Source organism: Plectropomus leopardus, chromosome 24, assembly GCF_026936395.1.
Source record: "Plectropomus leopardus strain MGB_pleo_1.0 chromosome 24, ASM2693639v1, whole genome shotgun sequence".
NCBI classification, from domain to species: Eukaryota; Metazoa; Chordata; class Actinopteri; order Perciformes; family Serranidae; genus Plectropomus; species Plectropomus leopardus.
The window spans coordinates 8,508,694-8,524,976 of NC_142199.1; the positions used below are offsets into that span (position 1 = coordinate 8,508,694).

The following is a 16,283-nucleotide window of genomic DNA, read 5'->3' on the forward strand; positions in this document are numbered from 1 at the left end:
CTCTTTTTTTGTTGTTGTTGTTGTGCATCTTGTTGCAGTAGTTATACGTCTTTTGTGGTCTTTTGCTTTTTGTAGTTAATTTATGTCTCCTTGTGGTAATTATGTGTCTTTTGGGGGTAAAAGAGACAGATCTCTTTGAGGTCATTTTGTGTCTCTGGTTATTCTGTGACACTTTGGAGTATTTTTTTTAATCTTCTGGACATTTAGGGTTTTTTTCTGGTCATTTTGTTTCTCTTTGCAGTTGTTTTGTGTCTGTGGTTGTTTTTTTTGTCTTAAGGTTTTGGGTCTATGTGGTTATGTGTTTTTGTAGACGATTTGTATCTTTGTGTCCTTGTGGTTTTTTTGCTCTGTGGTCATTTTGTGTGTCTGCAGTTTAGCGCTTTTTTATAGTTATTTTGTGTCTTTTTGCAGTTTCTTTGCATCTCTTTGTGGTCTTTTTATGTTTCTGTAAGGTACATTTGTGTCTTGTTTGTCATTTTTATTTCTCTTTGTAGTCATTCTGTGTCACCTTGTGGTTGTTATGTTGCTCATTGTGTTTGTTTTGTGTCTCATTGTAGTTTTGGTAATTCTGTTTTCCTCTGTAATTCTTTACCCCCTTTTTAAACTCATTTTGTGTCCCTTTGTTGTCGTTTTGAATCTTTTTTCTCTTTATGGTTGTTTTTTTGTACCGTCTCTCTTCTAGGTCATTTTGTGTCTGTCTTGGTCATTTTTGACCTTGTTTTGGTCTCCTTGTGTTTTGTGTCTCTTTCTCTTCATTTTGTATCCCTCTATGATTCTTTAGCCCTTTTTGTAGTTATTGCATCTTTTGTGACATTTCATTCTTGTGTCTTTGGGGTCTTTTTTCGTACTGGTTGATGTGTGTTAATTTCAGTGACATTTTGCAGGTGAAGACCAGAGGCTCCCTGACACTGTAAGCCCCTGGGCCTGTGCCGCGTGTGTGCATTGACTCTTCCATCGATGCTTTAAACGAGCACGACGTTCATCAGCCTTTTATGGACAAGGTGAGTTCTTTTGATTGGATAAGTTAGTTGCTTTATATTTTTAATACAGTAATGGCATCTCATAATATATTGATATATGATATTTAAAGTGCTCTTTTCCTCCTAAAAAAAGTTTACATGAAAGTTAAGAGGCCATATACATAAAACTGAGTTAATCGTGAAGCATATTATTATACATCATTAATTCTATTTTATGGATCTGATATGACATCTGGGACCATTTTCCTCACTCTCGCCTGCCCATTATTACGCCATGCTTTTCAGATTTTTATTATCCTCCTCCATGTGTTGATTGTTCATTTTTTATCGTATTTTCTGTGAATGTTTCCGAGCCTCATCCATCCTGCCAGGATGCCTTTTGCTTTTGGCCTAAAATATGGTAAAAATTAATGCGCCCAGAAACTCAGCTTTAAAAAATCCATGAGTCATAGCGATTGCACACCATGAATTTATGTCACCAAGTTATGTTTGGGGAGGAAATAAGCAATCGAGCCTGATTCTAAAACATGACCACAACATTTGTATATTTACTATGAAAAGGGAAGCGAGGAAAGGTCAAGAGTTCGACCCTCATTCAGACTATTAATATGTACACTGCAGGGGTGAAGAAAGGAATTTTGAGATCCAAGAGCAACTCACTCCACCCCTATTTCCATTTTCACTTAAATCGCATAATCCAAGTATTTTTTCAGTGACGGGGCCCTAATTTTAGCACCTTTTATTCCTCAACCACACTAACCTGAGCCTATTGGCTGGATTCCTTTAAAAAAAACATGGGAAGAAGGAGCAATGAGCAATTTAACAAGAAATGGCCCAAAAAATAGCAAGAAATTAGTAAAAACAAATTGAAAAATGACCTTAAGAAAGGGTTAAAATTCTGTAACATAATGTCAAATGTATAATTATAATAATGATATTTATTATATTATATTGTAATTTATTATATCTTGTTATTTCTTATAAAGTTACTCATTGCCCCCTTACTCATTGTCTTAATTAAATCCAACTAATTTTCTCAGGTTTCAGAGGTATAAATGGCTGTGAAAGGCGTCTGTAGCACTCCATGTGTCAAAGGGTTAATATGGCCACAAGGTGCTTATATGCAAAAAAAGTTAATTATCACAAGAATCCGTGAATGAAAATAAAAACCCAAGACTCCAAGCAAGATGCCAAAGAATTCATAATTTTGTCTGTACATAAATGAGGATTAAAAAGGTGCAGGTGAATGAGTTCATGCCTCACTTGGATCAGACTTGAGAGGCAGGGAGGATAGTTATGAGAGGAAGCTGGGATGCAGCCATGACGACTTGGCCGGGCGCAGACATCTGGCCTGACTCGACTTCCCACAGCGTCCTCCAAACATTTCGAGTCCTCTGGTAAATCAGGGAGCACTACAGCTGCGCTGTGCATGACAGCAAGAAATCTGTTGTTTTGCTGAATGCTCGAGTCAACCAGATTCTTGGATGGTGGGCCTTCTCGTCTAAAAGCTGCAGTCACGCAGTGCTCTGTCAGGCTGCCGGGCTGCCAAACTGTGGTCCACAGGGGGATAACTTGGGGTCCTCAGCAGAAAAGGGAATGATTCGATTATAGTGTTGTTGTACTCAGTGTACTTTTTGGCATAAAAAAAAACAAAAATGTAAACAGATAGGTTTCTAATGGCATAAATCTTCTCAGGTGGAGTTCCTCTGGTCATGGGAGTGTTTAAAGGGGCAGTCTGCTTTTTTTTTTACATCTCAAAAATGAGATCTTTTTGGAGGATGTAGTTTGTGAACATTTGTCAATCCAATTAGCACAAACTACAGCATCAAAATGGTGATTCAACACCTCATCAAAGAGCAATTGAACATTATTGGTGAAACGGTGACAGGCATTGGACATTTCGGCACCCTAAGCGACCGCTCCTACCATCCACCCCACATTTTGATATTATTAGAGATATATTTGCTATATTTATTACAAATAACAACAAGAGATAATGAGAAATCAACACAAATAAACAACACAGCTGACACACAATAATAGATGAAAATCAATGATAGGGTATGGTGTGTGAAAGGTTTTGGATTTTGTTCTGAGCCCCAGGCGGCGTTTGCCTTGTCATTTTCCAGTTACTCCGACAATTAAAATATGTGCAGAAGGGATGCGTCTCTGGCGGGGTGGAGTCAGGTTTTTAACCTGCTACACTTACTCCACCTCTGTTGTGTGTGGTTGCTGCCAGCCTCACTATGTGCATACTGAGTTTTTTCAAGTGGTAATGCATTTTTTTAATGCAGGATTTGGAAACACAGGCTATACTAGCTGGTATTGAATTAGACATCTGATTCTTTTTAACAGGAGGCATTGATTTATTTTAATGTAAAATCTTTAAATACTTATAATGTGGCTGTGCTGCTCTCAAAAAGTAAAATATGTTTGAAAATGCACATTAACATGAATCTGACATATTTTGCCTTCTGCGATGTATCTGATATGCGTATATGTACCTATTTTATACAATATATGTAGTAGGGGTCCTTGCTTTGTCTCTCTGTCAACTGGCCTGAAAAACGTTGAAGACCCCAGACTTACAGGTAGATCCACCACTGCCATGACAATTTCATTTATTGCTGGGCTGTCATATAAACAGTACATTAGTGTATACATTTGGGAAGTTCAGGTATTAAAGTGTGTAGGAATAGCTTATGTATAATTAACTTTTATACCAATTTTTACCAACTTTTAACTGCATTTACAAGAATTTATTTCTGTAAAATATACCAGAAAATATGTTAGACAGACATGGTTGTTATTCATTTGGAAGTGTGTTATAAATTAAAATAAGGTCTTGGCACTATTTGCACAAATAACAGCTTGCAGAAAGATTAGAGTGGCATTAATGTGTATTTGCGAATTTGCACATTCAATATGATTCAAGTCAATTTATTTAACTGTCAAAGAGGGAAATTTGTGTTGCAGCTCGTGTAAAAACATAGGAAAAATGCACAAAGCACAAACATTTATAACACAGAAACACGACATTTTACATCAATGTGTGTAACACATTGTGCACAATAATAACAAAAATAATGGGGCCTAAAATAAATAGCGCCTGTAATAATTCAGTGAGTGTTAAATATGACTTACATTTCCTCATAAGGTAACCATTTACAATATCTATATCACCATCAAAAGGTCATGACAGTCACAATAATGCAGCATCAGGACCGGTAACATGAAGGCCAATGCTGCAATATAGCACACAAGTGCAATAAGTACTCTAACTGTTACTCTCACATCAGCATGGTCATCATCAATACTACAGTCACAATATGTATTGCTACTGTCACCCAATCATCCTCAGCAACATCATCAATACTACAAATATGTACTGTAGGTCACATATTGGATTCTTTATTTGTTTATCATAATTGTTTGTTGGCTAAATTCGTATTGATTTCTCATTAGTACTTGTTCTTGTTTGTAATAAATACAATAAGTATATATTATAAATATATATAAATTATATAAATACATATTTGTACAGGTTGATTGGTGACTCTAAATTGCCCTTAGGTGTGACTGTGAGCGTGTATGGTTGTCTGTATGTGTTGGCCCTGCGATGGTCTGGCGACCTATCCAGGGTGTACCCCGCCTTTCGCCCAATGACGGCTGGGATTAGCTCCAGCCCCCCCGCGACCCTCACGAGGACAAGCGGTTACAGAAAATGACTGACTGATGATGACATATTTATACATTTATTATTTAGGGGGAAACTTGCCCAGGGCATTGAATGAGCTTTGTCCTGCACTGCAACTGTGCGTCGTGGTAAGTTATTTTTTTTAATCTATTATTGAGTTTAATATAAACTCCCTACGCAAATCTGAGGTTCATATTATCATCATGTTATTAAACGTATAATAAGATTCCCAAAGTCCTTTGTCGCGAGGGCAGAACGGTAGTCAGCGTCTCGGGTCTCAGGTTTCAGTGGAGGGGCCTCCTCTTGAATGGGGCCGAGTTACGTGGAGGTGGCGCGGGGGGAGGAGGAGGAGGAGGAGGAGGAGGAGAGCTGGAGCCTGCGGGGATCACGGATCTTTTGTCCTCTTGTTCGGAATCGGGACCCCGGCACATGGGGTCAACACGGGCTGTGAATGGGCTCCCACTGAAAGACTGCCTCGGACGCGGACGCACGCAGACGCCGATGAGAGCGCGCGCTAATTAGGAAAACCTGGTCGAGCAATTAAGCCGCGAGAAGAGAAGCCGCGCGGATAGGAGCGCACAAGGTGGGTGTTTGGCAGCGAGAGAAGTTTGTGGGGACACTTAAGCTTATTTTAAGAACTTAATTAAACATTATTTGAGTTGTTTTGTCTCTTAGCAGTTGTGTTAAAAGTTAGTTTAAGTTTGCAAAGTGAGTTCCACGTAACGAGTTTTGGATCTGCGCGTGCCGGAGAGTGGTGAGTCGCTGCGAAAGTCTTATTTTCGTCAATTTGAAGCTCAATTTGAGGCTCAAAGCAGAACATATAAACTTGTAATACTTATAAAACTCACTTCAAGTACTGCTCAACATGTTACAAGGTCATAGAGTGTGATTAAACTGACAAAAATGCTTCTTTAAATGCCACAGGGGATTTAACAACTGCCACATCAGAGTGGTTAAATGAACTCACACCACAGACTCCAAACGTTACAGTGATTTTCCTTTGTTTTTTTTAATGAGCATTTCTCCTACTAATGGTGGTTTTAGCCTCTCAAACTAATTGTGACTCCGACTCTTTGAAATGATGGCTTCATCTTCTAATTCACCGGATTTTTGTTTCGCCACTGAAGCTTGGCAGCACTTTGTTTTCCTGCAGGAATGCCACAATTTCCAAAACAATTCAGTCTGACTCAGCAAAGCGTGTTCATAGCCATCAACAGCTCTGCTTAGGATATTTTAAACCTTCTTTTTACTGCTTATTTGGAACAGAAATTTGCACCAGCATTGCGGGTAAACTCTTGCTCCCTTTTGGAAGGTATGCAAACTCAGAAACAGTCATTTTTGACTCCACAGAAGAGCAGTGATTGACATTTGTAGGTGCTGTATTCTCCTCTAGTTGCACAGACTGCATGGGGATTTCATGTGCCCTCTGTCTGCTCCCTGAACCCTAAAATCCAGCTCTCTGCTTTTGGTTAAGCAGGAATGTTCGCTCGCCTTCGCTTTGTCCAGATCCTTTGCCCAAAAAACTCCTCCAACCCCCTCCATCTCCTCCTGGAGCCGAGTGACTCCTGAAGCAGAAAAGCCATTAAATCAGTTGAGCTGGGTTTAGCCCACATGAGCAAATAAGCTACTGTTTAAAAGCTGTCTTTGGTTAGCTGTTGGGAGGGTGGCACTGCAAAAAAAATGTTTATCTGAGCTAGGAGACCAGTTTGTCTAAGTCAAATAGTTATTTCTTTTCCTTTGTGTCTTTGTTTAGAGAGGAGGATTGAGGGCATTTAACAGTGTGTTAACAAGACGGGCTGTAAAAGTTCCATCTATGTACATTTGGTTTGTCCACTGTGGGAGGAGAAACTTTTTTTGTAAGCCCTGCACCTCTGGGAACCTTTCATGGGCCTTTTAGCAAGAGCTAAACTCTTCCTTGGAGCTGTGACACCTGCTGTACACAGCTTTTATCACAGTGAACACCAGCTAAGAATCAAAAGTACACTTTGACCATCTGATGGCGCACAGCCAGACTCTGAAATTACAGTAAGTTTTTGGCCCTTGTGCCAAGAGTTGGTAGACTGAAATTATTTACCAGACAGAGGAAGCAGACAAGAAGAAGTATGATGCCCAGACTCTGATGTTTTATTGTGTTTTAAGGGGATGGTTCATCCCCAAATCAAAAACATATCAGTCTTGATTGTTTTGGTGTTAGTTGACAAGTGTTGGAGATTTCGGCTGTAGAGATGTCTGCCTTCTCTCCAGTATATGGCATTCGGCCTGCGGTGCTCAAGGTGCCCAAAAAATGCATTTAAAGAACTCAACAGCAGAGTGTTTTTTCAGAAATCATGACCTGCTTGCTTCTGTGTGGTGACACGATCGATGATTGTAATTTGTCAGAAATAATAGTTCCTACATGAAACTGCTCATAACAAGAAACGTGTGTGATTCGTCGACTAGTCGATTAAAAGTTGCTGCTCTCATTAGTTAACACCAGAAAAACAAGTCAGTTAAAGTTATTAAAATCATTACTTCATGTGATTAGTTTCACCCCCCAAAAAAAAAATTGTTTCAATAAGTGTTAAGTAAACTTTTAAGTGAATTGTTGACTCACCAGTTGTCTCACTGTGCAGAGGGGGTCATGAAGCCGAGTGCCATCTAGTTTGGTTCTGTTCGAGAGAGGGCAGACATCTCTATGGCTGATGCCTCCAACACTCTGCAACTTAGACCAAAACAATCTAGTCTGAGAAATGGAGAAATGGCACAACAGGTTAGAGGACATTTTTGGTGGAGATGCTATGTGTACTACGTAGTGCGTTGTTAAATGTGACAGTTTGCTTATTTTCTTTGCAGCCCTAAAGTTTGATTAATCTCATGCAAGAAACAGCATGAAAGCACTTAAAAAAGATGGAAAGATCTCAGCAGAATAAAAAAAGGTCAAATTGAATTTTATGCTCTTAACTGGAGCTTTGTGGAGAATTGATCTGTGTGAAGTCAGGTAAAATATTGCATTTCTAACCTCTGTGTTTGCAAGGGCAAGTGTCGTGTAGGTTTTCCAGGTGTGTTCAGGTGACTGCAGAGTGGTGATAAGTTTGTTTAAAGGTTGATAAAATGGCACAAACAGAGGTAGAACCCCTTAGAGGTCAAAATCAGACATCAGCCTTTGGTTTCTTGTTTTGTCAGTTCATCAGGTTTTATGACTATACTGATATTAGTCACGTCCATTAGTGGTTAGACTGCTGCGGATTCAGGGCGGTAATGCTTTGCATTTCTCCAAAGATGCTTTTGGTCAGTGTTTTGCATAAAGCACAGTTTGAACCGGAGATGGCTGAATATCAGATCACAAAAAGAGTTTCAGTGGAGGAAACCAAACCCGGTGGTAACTGGGGCACATCATGTTTAAAGGGACAATTTGCCTCATTGGCTTTTAAATCTGACTTTTTAGCTGTGAGAAACCAAGATATCTTTCAGAGTGCCTTTTAATAACGTGTTATCGACCTCTTCAGAAGCACCAGCGGCCATTAGGAGGGGTCTATAATTGTATGAGGGGGTAAAACAGATGTCACCTCACAGCTGTACTTGTTCCCAGTTGTCTCAGACTTTCTTTCAGGGTCACAAAGTTGTCCGTTTTCTTAAACAATTATCCATTCCCACAGCCAGGAATCAACAGGTACATGTAGGCACAATATTATGTCCCTGTAGTGGGTGAATCTCGCCCTTTTTTTAAAACCTTTTTTTATGAAAGAAACTTCTCCGATTTACTTTTAGATCCGAGAAGTGTTTCAAGGCCTATAATTTTCACTGTCGGGATCGACTCAAGACACGCCAACTTCTAACATGTGTTCATAGCTCTGGTGCAGCTGATGAGTCTTTTAAACACCAAGGTTTCATTTTTGGTAAAACATATTTCTGGTCAGGCTCAGGCAAGTCAGCCTCAACATTAGTAAGCACCTTAGGGTGCCAGTTTGGAAAATTTTGCAAAGGAATGGATGAGTAACCTGGCGAGGGAGGGCCTGCATCATGCACTAATGTGAGGAGACATGCCTACAGATGCTTGTAATGGCTAAAGTCTTGTCCTGTTCCAATGAGTCATGAAATTCTGGTTGTTTTCTTTGCTACACCCTGCTCACTTAAAGTAGAAATGTAGAGAAGGTAGGTTCAATGAGTTCTTTAGGTCTTAGGTTGTTGAAATGGATTTGTTTTTAAGGGATGCAACTTGTGGATTTTTCAATTGTAAGTTATTTTCTTTTTTAATCAGTTGGGGGTTTATTGGTCTATAAAATGTCAAAAAAAGGTAAAAGATATCAGTCGGTGTTTCCCAAAGTCCTGTAAAGTCCTATAATGTTTTATTTTATCCACAACCCAAAGATATTCAGTTTTCTGTCATAGACGAGTAAGAAACCAGGACATGTTCACATCTAAGAAGCTGGAATCAGAGAATTTTGACTTCTTAAAAAATTGCTCAAACTCAATCGGTTATCAAATTAGTTATTGTGGCAATAATATCAGATTTTTTGATTGTTTTATTTTTTTAAATTTATGTGAAACAGCTGACATCCTGGGATGAAAAACAAATTTCAGAATTTTTACTTGCAAAGAGAAATCAAATGTATTTGGAGAATAATATTTCATTTCAGCACTTAGTTTGCTTCAAAGTGACCTTTTCAGCCTAAATTGGAAAAAGAAACTTAAGAATCTTATCCTGATAGGTAACTAAACTACCGTGAAAAGTCTGACGTTGCCCGAATTTCATTCCCAGTTTGCTGAGGTCAATAATTTCAATAATTCTCAATAATTTGCATGGCTACACTGCATCAATACACAAACACCAGGTGTAGATATTAAATATTAAACTTTTGGTATCCTACTAGAATGATAAAGTCATTGTTTATCTCCATAAGGAAAATAAACAAATACAAAAGTCATGTCATCAAAAAAAAGTAAACAAGCAAACAAAATAAAAACTGCTATAATATTTTATCGTGTCTTAGGTATAGTGAAAATATCTATTTGTGGGGCCTTCAGTAAATTCCAGCCATGACCATTTTGCCTCCAGAAATGAGTAAATCCAAATTTTCTATAAAAACTAAATGATCCACTTTAAAGGTTTAATAAATTATGTTTACTGAACTGTTAAAAGTCCAGCTCTCTTCTTTTTTTTTATGTCTGTGCCATGCTCAGGTATCAAACTGTGGTTTTAAAGAATTTAAAGGGCAGATTTCTGGCATTTCAGCAGGAAATAAATTCCTAACCCCATGCACTGCTTTAGTATCATAATTCCTGCAGTCCAAAGCCGCAGCAGGTCTCCTCACGGCTAGCTGCAACTTGCCAGCCGACACTTTGATGTTTGATTAAGCGGCTCGAGCTTAGCATGTCGGGGAGCTGTAAGAATGTAGGTTTACCAAACTGCAACCCGGACAAGTGCGCTCTCCCCAGCAAGTCTGATTCACAGTTTGTTGTGTAGTTTACGCGTGGATACCTGAGAGATCTGTGTCTGATTAAAACAATGCATGTGGCTGTGTTTGTTTCCTCGCCCTGCGGTAACCTTAAATACTTGCATGTATTTGCACTGTAATTGTTTAATGATTGTGTGGATGCATTTGTACACTTCCTATGAAACAAGTGAGAATCTTGACTAATGCCTGGAGGTGTTCTAAGTTCATAGACATTTTTCATTGTTGAATAATTGGCTGATTATTTTCTCCATTAATCATTTGGTCTTTTTTTTGCCCAAACAACAGTTTATATTCACACGTGAAAGGCTGGAAATTGGACACCTGGGGTATTTTTGCTTAGAAAAATGACTGAAATTATCCATCAAAAATGTATTAAAGTCAAAATAGTTGCCAATAAGTTTCCAATCAGCTAATTACTTTAGCTTTAATGTCAAACTGTGTCCGTTTGAATTGACTTAATGTGGCTTGTAGATGCTTTTCTGTTTGGCACTTTGTTCTAGTTTCCAAAGTTGAAGTAAATTGTTTGTGCAAGAGGTCATTTATTTGCAATGCAATGATAGGTCACTGTTTATTAGTTGCGCCATTAAATTGAGAAGGATTTGAAAAATGTATTTAAAGGCAATTTTCAACCAGCTTTGCATTAAAACAATGTGGAGTGTGTCACTCTCTCCCTTTTCTCCTTCGGCCAATATTGTCTCTTCCTTTCGCCCTTCTTTATCTTTCCCCTTTGCATCACCAACGTAGGCGCTTGCATGCATGCACAATATCTCACACACATGCATGCACACACACTCAACCACACAGACACACAGACACACACACACATCTATGGGTATTAGTATTATAAATGTAAGTCAAACATAACGTCTCCTACCTTTGTTGTTGTCATTGTTTTGTCTTTCTGGGCTCCCCCGTATCTCTGTGTTGTGTCATGTCTCCATTTGTTGATCACTTGTGTCACACAATAAAATAAACATGCTTTAGCTTGGCATGCAACTGTAGTAGCAGACACACAATAGCTGTATGTTTTCTACCTCTTGAGCAAAAGCGCCCTTTTTCCCTTTTTTTCACTGGTCATGTGGCACCAATTTTTTACTGCATTGAAAGCCTAGTTTAATGTGAGGACCCTCTTTATGTCGGTGAAATGCTTCTTTAATGTCTCATCACATCAATTTTCTGTCTGCTTTTTCATCCAGAGCTCATTTAGCTCCCCGGTCACCTCGTCACCATGAGTTGGAGCTTCCTCACTCGTCTGCTGGATGAGATCTCCAACCACTCCACCTTCGTGGGGAAGATTTGGCTGACGGTGCTCATCATCTTCCGCATCGTGCTGACAGCCGTCGGGGGCGAAACCATCTACTACGATGAACAGAGTAAATTTGTGTGCAACACGCAGCAGCCCGGATGTGAGAATGTGTGCTACGACGCGTTTGCTCCTCTCTCACATGTACGATTCTGGATCTTTCAGGTGAGCTACACATCATGTTCAAAATTTCTTTAAATGCAGTCCACAGAAAACAGTATAATGTTTCTTAAGTTCAGCTAAATGTGTCCCAACACGTTGTTTCGTCCAGGTGATCCTAATTACCACACCGACCATTATGTACCTGGGCTTCGCCATGCACAAGATCGCACGAATGGAGGACAGCGAGTACCGGCCCATCCGGAACCAGAAGAAGAGGATGCCGATTGTCAACCGTGGGGCCGTTCGAGACTACGAGGAGGCGGAGGACAACGGAGAGGAAGACCCCATGGTTGCTGAAGAGATTGAACAAGAAAAGTCTGACAAAGCAGGAAATGGTAAGGGGGGCAGTTTCTCGGGATGTCCCGGTCCAATCTCAGACATAAGATCAGGGGCCAAGCAAGGCTTTTTTTTTGGCTGATTGGGATCAGGAGTATTTAGCTCATAGAGCATCAGATCCTTTGTTTAATGTCAGCTGTCACACAGGTGTTTTTACTTTCCAGCAGAGAAACTTGGAGCACAGCATTCGTCATCTCTGCTCCATTAAGCCGTCTGTGTCTCCTCTCTGCTGAACTAAAGAGCAGCACTTGAGCCCCACCCACCACAAAACATCACACACCATAAATGAAAAAGCAGTCTGAGACTGTTTATTTTCATTATTTAATGAAGTTATGAGAGTCTCATGGTTTGCTTTCAGCTCGACATTTCTTTGAGCATAGGAGGGAGTAAAGAAGATGGTGCACGGCTCGTTACAGCCACACTCAACACTGCAAAGTGAAACTAAAGCCCTGAGAGCAAAAGCCAACATGGCTTATTTATTAATAAAGCGTAATCTGCCCTAAAACATGTGCAGATGACAAAAATAAACAACAGATTACAGATCATTCAGCTTACTGAGACACAGGCCGCACCGAAGTAACAACTCTTAAAGGGACATTTCATCAAGACAGTGAGGAGGCCATCAAGATTAAAGGGAGGTTTGTCATTTTATACTTTGTTTTGCTAAATAAATAAATAATAGGCCAGTAAAATTTTTTTTAAAAATCAAGCAATATCTTAGATGCAGGTATTCATTTAAATAAATCTTAAGAAGCCTCAGCTGTAGTGTTCAGCTGTGTTATCTAGGAAAACAAAAGTATCAGGTCAGGACGTGATTCGTATATCCCTACAAGTTTCAATATTTTGTACAATAAGTCATTTCTCATTTTATGTTGTATTCTAACCAGTGTCTCTATTTTCAAGGCTCTGAGAAAAAGCATGACGGTCGGAGGAGGATCCTGCGGGATGGCCTGATGAAGGTCTACGTGTGCCAGCTGCTGTGGCGCTCTGGCTTCGAGATCGCCTTCCTTTTTGGCCAGTACATCCTCTACGGCTTTGAGGTGATTCCCTCATATGTCTGCACTCGCACACCGTGTCCGCACAGTGTGGACTGCTTTGTGTCCCGCCCCACTGAGAAGACCATTTTCCTTCTGGTGATGTACGTCGTGTCCTTCCTCTGCCTGCTCCTCACCATCTTTGAAATCATCCATCTGGGGATCGGAGGCATCCGCGACACCTTCCGCAGGCGGGCCACGCTCGCCTCACGCAACCGCCCTCCAACCTCATCTCGTGCCATGCCCACAGCTCCACCAGGATACCACGCCACCATGAAGAAGGAGAAACTGAAAGGGCTGAGGGACTCGCCGATGGGTGACTCCGGGCGGGAGAGTTTCGGGGACGAGGGGCCATCATCTAGGGAGCTGGAGCGGTTGAGGAGGCACCTGAAGCTGGCCCAGCAGCACCTGGACCTGGCCTACCAGGCAGATGAAGGAAGCCCTTCACGAAGCAGCAGCCCAGAGGTCAATACGGCTGCACAGACGGCTGCAGAGCAGAACCGCCTCAACTTTGCGCAGGAGAAGCAGGGGGAGGCAAGCGAGAAAGGTAACAAAGACACTGCTAGAAATACCCTTATCGAGTCAAAATCTTTGTAGAAAAGCATTTTTTACAAACAGTTATTACATAGGACAGTATTATACAGGAACACCACACCAGATATTTAGTAGATTAGATAGGAATTTGATGAGATTCAGTGTTTCAGGCCTCTTAAAGGTGCAGCGTGTAAGAGATTTAGGGGTTTTATTTGGTGGCATTCAGTGGTGAGGATTGCAGATTGCAACTAGCTGAAACTTTAGATCCAGATGTTTAGGAGGATTTCACTGGAAGCCAAGTTTTCTGCAGAGGTCTCTCTCTGTGTAAAACAAATGTACCAGGTGATTAAAATTGGTAAAATTTTAAAATAAAGATTTGCTACTTTTCTGGGGTTTTTTCTTATTAAAGTGAAAATGAATAAGTGGACAAAACAAACAAACTGAAACAAATTAATGACCATAGTTGCAGGTTCAAATTTTCAGATGCTAAACATGTGGAAGAAAAGTATTGCCAACCTTTAAAAAGATTTTTTCTCTAAGTGATTTTAAAGGTAAATAATTACTAAGAAAAAGAGAGGAGACTGTTTTTAAAGCCCTGACAAAGACTAGTAATGGTCTAAACATAATTCTTTCTCGTTTTTCACATTTTTTGGATTGCCTGGATTTCCTTCCGGTAAACATTTACTACTTTTGTGTTTTTATAGCACTGAAAATAAAAAAATATTTGTGCTTTCGACTGTTCGACAGAGAAAAAAAGCCATATGAATCATGTAAAACAAAAACATTACTTACACTGCTAAACCATTCAGATACAAAGTGTCCGTAAGAAGACTATTGCCAACCTTTAAAAAATACTTCCTTTTTAATTTTTGGAACCAAGACTCTGTTTATCAGTCATTTATCTTTGTGGCTTTAGATAATTTTCTGTTGACAGAGTAATCGTTTCAATTCTATTGAACATATCCCACAAATATTTTACAAATGCAGGTTTAAAGTGAACACACATGCTGAATATTCCCGTGTTGTCTTCTCTTCTTGTAGGAATACATGCCTGAGCGTGCTTCCTGCCTCAAACGGCTGTTCTTCCATTCCTACTGGCCTTAAACACATGGGGGAAGCACATATGGGAGAGCAGTCAGACCACTGAGGGAGACCAAAGCGCGCGTGTGTGTGTGTGTCAGTGTGTGTGTCAGTGTGTGTGTCAGTGTGTGTGTCTGTGTGTGTGTCTGTGTGTGTGTCAGTGTGTGTGTGTGCGTGTGCATGCGTGTGTGGGGCTGGGGATGAGAGATATATGCCTTTCAGTATTAGGGGTCAGTCAGAAAGAAAAGAAAAAGCTGACTGAGCTGTGTTGTGACAAATGGTTCATCTCCACGACTCTAAACTTGAAAGCCTTCCACATCTCAAGTTTCTGCTTGCTGACTTGCGTCCAAACCTTGACCGTGCCTTCGGCTCAAACCATGTCTACACCCTGTTCTTTGCGCCCACTCTGTTTTTGTGGCAGTGCAATAATCCTCGTCCATTTCAGACCTTGTCAGGATTATCAAAAGCTTTAACCTCCTCCGGCCAAGCGCACTTTTGTCGTCTTCCTCACAAAAGAGAAGCTCTCTGTCTAATGTCGCTGAAAGTTAATGTCTCACTTTGTCGAGGGTTATTGTCTTCAGAGGCGATCTCAAACACGGCCTTCGGTTATGTAATTTCTGGAGCGTGTGCAGCAGCGTTTCTTTGTAACCAGGGCGGCTTAACCTGCGCTAGATGAGTCATGTTTAATTTAAACAGATTTGATGTCGGGGATTATCGGTGTTTATAAGCCAGACGTCACACCATTTCAGAAATATTTGAGAGATATTTGAAGCCTGTATATTTACTTCAATCGGCCAAAATGTTTACCTGGGAAATGCTTGAATTCTTTATCGACAGGAAATGTTCCAAGGAATTTCCGAGAATCATTTTTTGTGTACAATCATTTGAAATACTCAATTTATTTTACCAGTAGAATATTTACTTTGTGTCCAGAAGGAAGTTTGGCACCACAAATGCCACTTTGTTCACACGACTGCTGAAAAGAAGGCTCTTGGTTGTAAGTAAATCTTTCTTCCCTAAATTATGTTCAAAAAAGAGAATCATTGGAAAGTTCATTATTGCAGAAATTTAAGGAAGAATTTGACATTTTGTGGGGGTTATATGTAAACCAGCTGGAAACATCTGTCTTCTGGGCTACCGTCAACAATGAAATTCCATCCTTGTCTTTTTGAAATTTACATTCTTCTTTGGTGAGACATATTTTCCATCCTTGACATGCACCACTACCCCTCCACTGCGCTGAACCATGGACGCTTTCATGTGTCCTGGAAAAAACACAACGCAGCTGAGGAGAGGATGACAGTTGGCTGCCGACACACAACCCGGTGCCATGTAAACACATAATCTTCTGTTCATGGTTCAGACTTTTGATCAATAGCTTTCAGTGTTCAAGCAGACTTCGTACTCCTTCACCGCCTGTCAGTTGGTTTTATGATCTTTGGCTGAAATGATGAAACTACAGTTTTCCAAAGAGCTGTTTGATGCTGTATTTTTGTAAACATCTCACTTCCAGTTTTGCTACTTGTTGCAAGGTACGACATTCCAGTTTGAATATTTCTTCAGTGGTTTATACTTTTTTTTTTTCTAGTGCAAGTTTTGTAGTTTTTGTAACTGTAGAGATTATTTTGTCTTCAGAGTAAATAAATATATTTGAACGTTATATTTTTGTCTTTGAACTCTTTCTGTGGTGAATTTGCTGCAAATATATGTGTGAATGGGAGA

General features: G+C 40.0%; 1 protein-coding gene across 3 annotated transcripts; it reads left to right on the forward strand.

Annotated features, from left to right (window-relative positions):
- The first annotated feature begins 978 nt into the window (after positions 1–978).
- LOC121962702 (gap junction gamma-1 protein-like) lies at positions 979–16,221 on the forward strand. 3 transcript variants are annotated; one of them, XM_088074640.1, is made up of 5 exons: positions 979–1,001; positions 11,309–11,580; positions 11,687–11,912; positions 12,817–13,494; positions 14,523–16,221. In XM_088074640.1, the coding sequence occupies exons 2-5, from the start codon at positions 11,341–11,343 to the stop codon at positions 14,534–14,536; spliced, it is 1,158 nt and encodes a 385-aa protein (XP_087930766.1). In that variant the 5' UTR covers positions 979–1,001; positions 11,309–11,340; the 3' UTR covers positions 14,537–16,221. The 3 variants fall into 3 exon arrangements, with proteins under 3 accessions (XP_087930766.1, XP_042368887.2, XP_042368888.2); XM_042512953.2 differs by lacking the exon at positions 979–1,001 and adding an exon at positions 5,075–5,260; XM_042512954.2 differs by lacking the exon at positions 979–1,001 and adding an exon at positions 5,267–5,431.
- Positions 16,222–16,283: the final 62 nt, after the last annotated feature.

Excerpts from the sequence above, each read along its gene's own strand:
- LOC121962702 (XM_088074640.1), top strand. The coding sequence starts at position 11,341 with ATGAGTTGGAGCTTCCTCACTCGTCTGCTGGATGAGATCTCCAACCAC. Across the intron at positions 11,581-11,686 it reads TACGATTCTGGATCTTTCAG|GTGATCCTAATTACCACACC; the intron begins GTGAGCTACACA and ends TGTTTCGTCCAG. Across the intron at positions 11,913-12,816 it reads GTCTGACAAAGCAGGAAATG|GCTCTGAGAAAAAGCATGAC; the intron begins GTAAGGGGGGCA and ends TCTATTTTCAAG.